Source organism: Tenrec ecaudatus, chromosome X (assembly GCF_050624435.1).
Source record: "Tenrec ecaudatus isolate mTenEca1 chromosome X, mTenEca1.hap1, whole genome shotgun sequence".
Classification (NCBI taxonomy): domain Eukaryota; kingdom Metazoa; phylum Chordata; class Mammalia; order Afrosoricida; family Tenrecidae; genus Tenrec; species Tenrec ecaudatus.
This window is the reverse complement of record NC_134548.1, coordinates 29849513-29857176: the sequence shown is the minus strand read 5'-3', so window position 1 is coordinate 29857176 and position 7664 is coordinate 29849513. Positions and strand designations below refer to the sequence as shown.

At 47.0% G+C, this 7664-nt stretch overlaps 1 protein-coding gene across 1 annotated transcript; it reads right to left on the bottom strand.

The window, feature by feature from the left end:
• Positions 1–2478: 2478 nt before the first annotated feature.
• LOC142433249 (melanoma-associated antigen B1-like) lies at positions 2479–3102 on the bottom strand. Its single transcript, XM_075538334.1, has one exon. It carries the CDS (start codon positions 3100–3102, stop codon positions 2479–2481), a length of 624 nt encoding a protein of 207 aa, XP_075394449.1.
• Between the last annotated feature and the right edge of the window lie 4562 nt (positions 3103–7664).

Below are 7664 nucleotides of genomic sequence, written 5' to 3'. Positions count from 1 at the left end.
CAAGGGACGTCAGCGGGGCTGGGCTCTTGTACAACACTTTTGGAGGTGGTGGTCCATTAACACATTGCTCAGGTTCTGCATCCTGGTACTTATCAGAGACTGAGTGAGGTTGCTTCCTATAAAGACCTCCGTCACCAGTTAAGAACGAGACCACTGCATTCTGGAAAGGCAGGGCCTGAATCCTGGAGAGCTTGCCTGGGGCCTCCCTGGAGTATCAGCTAGAGTGATGCTCTGATTAAAGTCTATTTAGGGAATAATTTTGCCCCTGACTTCCCCTCCCGTACACCTTACTCCATTTAGAGCTAAACCTCCTCTGTCTGCAGAACGTAGACTCCCAATCCCTCCTTGTTAAATCCAAGTCTTACCTGCCTGTTAACTTGTGTGCCCAAAATAAGAGGGTACTATTTCTGCCTAAAAACTCTGCTGGTGGCTTCTTGGGGCAAATGTTCTTCTGCGCCCTGTGCAATCTGCTCTACTTAAAATTGGAGATTTTCTCACAAGACAGCGAGTCCTCACTTGGACTCCTGTTAGTGTCCTTTTCCCTGTGCACCTCTGGGGCAAGCCCTCACTAGACTAGGGCCCACTTTCTAGCTGGAACAGAAGGGAGTCCTAAACCTGAGGATTCTGTCACCGACAGCTCCCACAAGGGCTGGAGGACAGGATAGGGAGGGACTTCCTGGAGTCTCCTCTCTTCTGCAGTGAGTGGTTCTCTCATTTCTTTTCAGGGCCCTCAACTTGCCAGTCAGAGAAGAACCCACTTCCTTTTCTGGGCCCAACCATCATCCTCATTCAGGGTAATCGCCTTGATTTCAATCAACCACTAAAACTACTCTATCAACTACCTTCAAGTGCTGCTCTTAAGCCAAGATGCTCAGGTTCTTGAGATTTCTGAAGGATAGGGGAGGGAATACTCAGCGCCCCCTCCCGGGAACATTCTACGTTTTACAATTGGCACCAGCTAGTCTTTGTGTGATTCCTGTAGCGGTCTGCCTCTTAACTCCTAGGATCTTGAATGGAAATCTTGAGCAGTTCTGCCACGTGGCACCTTGGAAAGAAGAATGAGTCCCCGCTCAAGGAATAACAGCAGAGGACACTTGGTAGGCTTCCCGTGCGAGAATAAAAACGAAGACACAGCTCTTGTTTTCAAACTCGTGACCTTGCCGTAGCAGCTTAACACAGATTCACATCACCAGGGTTCCCAACTGATGCTCATGGGCACCTAATTCTAATGTTCTTTGATGAATTATACTCTGGAACCCTAGCCCATGGCAAAAGATGAGAATAGGCTTCTAGACATCTCACCTTAGAGGGTATATTTTTCTTTCCCATCCTCTCCACAGACATGCTCTGCATTACATACCCAGTCAGAGCATGGCTTCCAGTGCACAGGGAAAAAACAGAGACAAAGTCCAATCGTTGCTGTGCTGGGGATTTCTCTCTGGTTTACCCACAATGCTATAGTTACATTAAGAACCATCCTTGATTCTAGGGTCAGGGTTTTAATGTTGAGCACATCATGGCAGTTTGTGCCCATGAACACGTCACCCAGAGTCCCCTCCTCCACGTACTTCACATTGACACTTTCATCACCCATCTTTCCCTGCACCATCGGACTAAATTCAAAATGACATGATTTTCAGCCCCACAAATTCTCTATATCATGGTGTGTATACTAGACTGCTCCCATCTGGTACTTCACTGATCTCCACCCCATATTTATCCTTGACCCTTTTGTTCACAGAGAGTTGCTGACCTTCATCCTTAAGTGACAGCAACTTCTAGATGCTCAGCATGTATGGATAGGGCTGGCTTTTCTCGCTCAATGTCAGAGCGCTTCAAAAAGCCAATTCTCTGTGAATTATTGGGATGTGAGGAGTCATCTAACAAAGGTGTCATTAATCATTAATCATTCTTTAATGTCATCTATATACTTGATTAACTGATATATCTCCAGATATGTATATGTGTTTAAATTCTCAAAAATAGAAATGGAGACAGAAATCAACAAGGAAACATAAGGAGTATTTTAATGTGGGGTTCACTCCCATTTCCTAAAACAATCTAAGTTCCAAAGAGAGGTTTCCTTCTTCTAGAAATCTCACAAAACCAAAGAAAGATTGAAAGTTTTTCAAGTTGCCTTAGCAAGAGACCAACCCTCTTACTCATACTTTATACAAAGAAAAATAAATGTACAAGGCAGCTCATTAATAAGCTGAGGTCTTAGCCTAATGAACATGTGACTTAACAGAATATTTAACAGTTACCAAACAATAAAGGACAAATGAAAAAAACATGGGATATTAAGCATAAACTCCAACAATCCTTGAGCCCAGCCCTTCAACAACGTGAATTCTAAGTTCTATTTTGAAGCGCAGAGTGAGTGATCTGCCTCAGACTTGACTAAGGCTTGGAGGAGCTGCTGGGTGTGGCACTGGGACACGCCCTGGGCTTCATAGCACGACTGGCTCTGGCTGCAACTCAGGCTCTAACCCTCATTTCCTCCTCTCTCAAAGCTGCTTCATACTGAAGCGGGAAGGCAGCCGGGTTTGTACCAGTGAGCTTGACATAAAACTCCAGGGCTTGCAACTTGCTGGTTACAGCATGGGCCCTGGGGCCCCACAGCAATTCAAAGCATGGGGGAACACTATAGGGCACCAGCACGTACTCCAGGTACATTTCCTGAACCAAATCTTTTGTTATGAATTTTCTTGGGTCCCCAAAGATAATGTGCTTCTCCCCATCATACACGGCCAACCTATGCAAGTATTCCCACATCTCGTCCTCAGTGGCCCGGCCGCCCTTTACGTAGATAAAGGACAGGAGAGCCATCAGGAGACCGTACCTGGGAAACCCCCTGTCACCATCACCATCCAGAATTCCTCCGTCTTCAGTGAAGTAGAGTTTGCGCAGGAGGATATAGGAATGGGTGAACGGGTCCATTTCCTTCAGGTTGAGACAAAATACCATGTCCAACATTTTCGATGCAAAATTCATGATCCCACGGTAGGCGACCTTGTTCCTTCTTCCAATAACTTTCATTATTTCCGTCTTCGTAACGGGCTCTTTCTCCTTATATTTATTTAACAGGAGCAGTAGCAGCATGGCCAAATTCACACTTCTCAGGGCTTTTCCGGTGCTCTCATGGGGGAGTGGTGCCCCAGAAGAACGTGGCCTTCCCTTATGGTGGCCCTTGGCAGCATAGCCTGCAGCAGCAGTGATGGAGGCCTGGCCTCCCTGGGGCCCCTGGGAAACAGGAACACCAGGAGAGCTCTGGGCAGTTTCCCCAAGAGCAGCAGAGGAGAGGGCAGACCCTTCCCCCTGTGCTTCACAAGTGTCATCACGGACTTGGCGACGTTTCTTACGTGCACGAAGCTTACTCTTCTGACCACGAGGCATGGTGACTATCTTCAACGGCACCAGGGAGGAGTGTGGTTGGGCAGGTGACAGCACCCACGAAGGAGGGTGGCTGAGAGAGCTTCGGCCTCCAGGAGGCAAGCACCAGCCTCCTGTGCTGCTTGATTTGTTGCCTGAGAAACCTGGTGGGGGGGGAGGGGTGAACATTAGGCTGAGTGTGTCAGTCCTGCCCAGTGATCACTGGGGGGATAGCAGGGGATAAGAGGAGATGTGGATTTCCTCCCTCCTCTTCCCAGAGACTGCTTGGATTCAATGCTGGTGCTCTATGCGCCAGAATGAAGGCCGCAGCTAATTTAGTCAGTCATGGGGTTACACATGTGCCTTAAGGCTTCAGATTAGAGAGCAGGGCGGCTTGTGTTTGTCTACACTCGGAGCAGAGCCGCCTGTTGCAGGAGCACGATGGGCCCTCTCTAACCCCAAAGAAACCCTGTTTCGCCTCCCTCCTTAGGATCCGGGCCGCCCCTTTAGACCAGGTCTGAAGACCCAGCTCAGGAGATGTCCCGGGTCTCTGAGACCTGGGAACTGGGAACCTGCGAGTGGGGCAGGGGCATATTAAGACCCACAGGAGGTCTGGATTACGTAGATGGTCCCTCCGGGTCCCATGTGGGCCACTTACCAGGTCTCCTGAGCACCACTGATACTCCTGCGTGGAACCTCGCTGCGTCTCCAACCCGGAATTGGCAAATTTCCGGTTATTACGTGGTAAGGTCGCTTTTGAAGAGCGTCACTTACGGCTAATGAAGGTAGGGTCCTCCAACTGTTACGCATTAGAGGGATTTCTATGGGCCGTTGTCAGGGACGTATCTCTTGGGACCCCAATCATTTAGACCCAGTGTGCCCTTTGGGTTTCAGAGGTTCACCACGTCAATCTCAATCAGACCCCGGGGGTCTTGAGTAGAGCCCAGAATCTGACTCAAGTTCCCCTCCTATCGTGGAGAACCTAGAAGGGCTTTCAGGTGTGCGTGGCCCCGTGCACCATGGGAGCGCCTGCTGATTGCATTCTGGGTACAGCCTCCCTGAGGGCTAGACTGTCTGAGTCCACCCCAAAACACACCTTTTGCACCTGGAGCCTGGTCTCCCGTCACTTAGCAATGAGACAAGCCCCTATATGCAACCGGGGAGCGGAGGTTTTTTGGATGGAGCTCTTTCTTTTGTGATAGAAATGAGGGCCGTCTTTAGCTGATAACCCTGCCGCGTTCCTCCTGGTATTTAATCAGAATCCTTTCATTTGTTGGCACTGAGACTAGAGAAGAGATAACCGAAGCCCTGTTTGCATAATAGTTTTCCATTGTGCTGGGACCCGCAGGGTTCACCGTTCGAAACCACTGTTAGGCTTTGAGCAAGATAGACATGACTTTCAAATCTCGTCAACAATTGTGGTCTCTGAATCTCACAGCTGGGATACTTCTAAAATGACCCATAGCGTCGCTATGATTCTTTGTGTCGCGTGCAGGGACATTTTTTTGTGTTCTGTTTTCTTTCATTTTGTTCTTGTCTGGTTAGTGGGGGTTCACTCAAGTGGCATTCCTCACTTTGACACCTGTGATGTGTTAACAGTGGAGGAACCAGGGCTGCTCCATCCATCCCCCACCCTACAACTGCCTCTCCTGTTAGACTAAAGTGCTTGCCTCTCAGAAACCCGACAAAAGGAAATAAAGGTGAACCTCAGGCTAAATGGGAGCCCTGGTGGACTGTGAGTGGCTGTGGTATAGGGACTTCAAGGCTGTGGTTCACACCCACCAGCAATTCTTTCGCTCAAAGGACTGTCTTTGTGGTAAAGTTTTACTTTCTCAGAAATGCTATGGAGGGTTTTATGAGTTCCAAATGACTTGCTGAAGGTGCAGTCAGACCACAAACATTGCTGGGACCTCCCAGGACTGAGAAAAGAGCTGGTGCACTGTGAGGGACCACTTCTTTTGCTTAACCCCAAGAAAAATCGTGGGGGAGAATCTTCATGTTGTCTTCTGCATACTAGGATCTGAGGGTCCAAGGAGGGGCCTGCTTATCCTGACAGCTTGAGCTTTCCCTCACCATGACATCAGGATTCCCACACTGAAATCTATCCCTCTGGCGAATGTATTCTGCTCTTCCGGAAGAGGGTCTTCAGAGAGCCTGCACTGGGAACAGGGCGCTCTATATTTGTCCCCAGTTCTTCAGGTCTCATAGGAATGACAACAGTGATGAGTGTCCTGGGCCACAAAAGACCTATCTGCCTTCTGACTCCTTCTTATTTAGAGTTAACACCCTGATATCTAGCTATTTGTGCAAATAAAAGGCATGTTGTACTTATTTTATTAAGCTTGGTCATGAACTCACAATATATATTTCCTCTGGTGAGATGAAAGGTATTTCCATAAGCTCAATGTATGCCCATATAGGATGGTTGATATCAGAATCTGAGAGTCCTATATGTGCTTAACAGAGGTGCCCCACATAGTCAAGTCCTTCACTTCACTAAGTGATCTTTTGGATCAAGGAAAGACACTAGACTAGAAAACTTTCCTGTCTTTGTAGTTCTAAAAGACTGTGCCAGTGGTCTATTTGTGTCACCCCTGTGTTCTAGTATGCTTATCTCCCCAGTCTCTGTGGAGGGCCTTAACTTGGCCCCCTTCGTTTATGTAAGTGGCTTCCTGAGAAATGTCCCATTCCTCCAACTCATGAGAAATTTCTCTCTTGGCATCATTGCCGAGAATGTGTCCTTGTGGCACGTGCAATATGGCATGAATTGGGAAAGCTGAAGCACAAGACAAGTGCTCCAACATATCTACTAACTTGAAACAGACAAACACCGAAAAATGCCAAAGACACAAATAGAGAAATAAAAAAGCAGTTGTTCATTGATGCCAGTTAGAAACTTTTAGACGCTACCCTGAAGATGAACTGCCACATGTCTAATATCATCCGAGATATCTGGACGGAAGGAAATATGCAGGGTGGAAGAAAGAGCATGTTATATGCCACTGTGGGGAAAGAAAATTCGCGTTAGTCTTGCCACGTGATCCAAATTATGCTATCAGAAAGGTAGAAGATGTTCAACAACTTGTCGGTAATGACTTGGAATTCCAACAAATTGTTTCCAATTTTCCAAACAGCCCCAATTTTTTTCTCTTTATATCTCACTAAAAGAAAGTAGTCGGATGTTGAATTGCAGAGTTATCTGAACCAAGTGACCCAGAGTCCTCAAACTCTAAAGAATGTCCCAGCACTTAGCAGTGGTCAGATGTATCACAACGTGCAGTCGTGTGGGTTTGGTAGATTCTAGGTCTTCACGATGAAAAGAAGAAAGCTCATTGCAAGACAATTAATTGATAGACTCAGCAATTGCTGTTTGGCTGTTTGCTCGGGACTGATGAAATTGCATTGTCTTTCTTTAAAAGTCTTTTAATTGGGGTCTCTTAAACCACTTATCACAATCCATACATACATCCATTGTGTCAAGCACATTTCTACATTTGTTGCCATCATCATTCTGAAAACACATGCTTGAGCCCTTGATATCAGCTCCTCATTCCCTCCTCCCTTCCTAATCACCCCTCCCTCATGAACACTTGATAATTTATAAATTATTATTATTTTGTCATATCTTCCTATTTCTGATATCTCCTTTGCCCCACGTTTCTGTTTTACGTTAGCCAGGGAGGAGGCTATATGTAGCGCCTTGTAATCTGTTTCCCCTGTCTACCCCACCTTCCATGCACCCTCCCGGGATTCCCTACTCTCGCTACTGGTCCTTAGGGGTTCATCTGACCCAGATTCCCTGTGTTTTCTGTTCTTATGTGTATCAGTGTACATCATCTGTTCTATCAAGATTTGTAAGGTACAATTGGGATCATGATAGTGGGTGGGAGGAAGCATTTAAGATCTAGGGGAATGTTGTATGTTTCATCGTTGGTACACTGCAGCCAGACTGGCTAGTCCACGCCCCGAGCCCGTTCTGAAAGGGAATGTCCACTTGCCCACAGATGGGTTTTGGATCCCCAATCTGCACTCCCCTTCATTCACCATGATATGGTTTTTTTTATTCTTGATGCCTAATACTCTATCCCTTTGACACCTCATGATCACACAGGCTGTTGTACTTCTTCCATGTGGGTTTTGTTGCTTCTGAGCTCCATGGCTGATTGTTTACCATCAAGCCATTAAGACCCCAGATGTTATATCTTTTGATAACCGGGCCTCATCAACTTTCTCCACCACATTTGCCTATGCTCCCAGGTGTCTTCAGCGATTGAATGGGAAAAGTGAGCTCA

Excerpts from the sequence above, each read along its gene's own strand:
- LOC142433249 (XM_075538334.1), bottom strand. The coding sequence starts at position 3,102 with ATGCTGCTACTGCTCCTGTTAAATAAATATAAGGAGAAAGAGCCCGTT.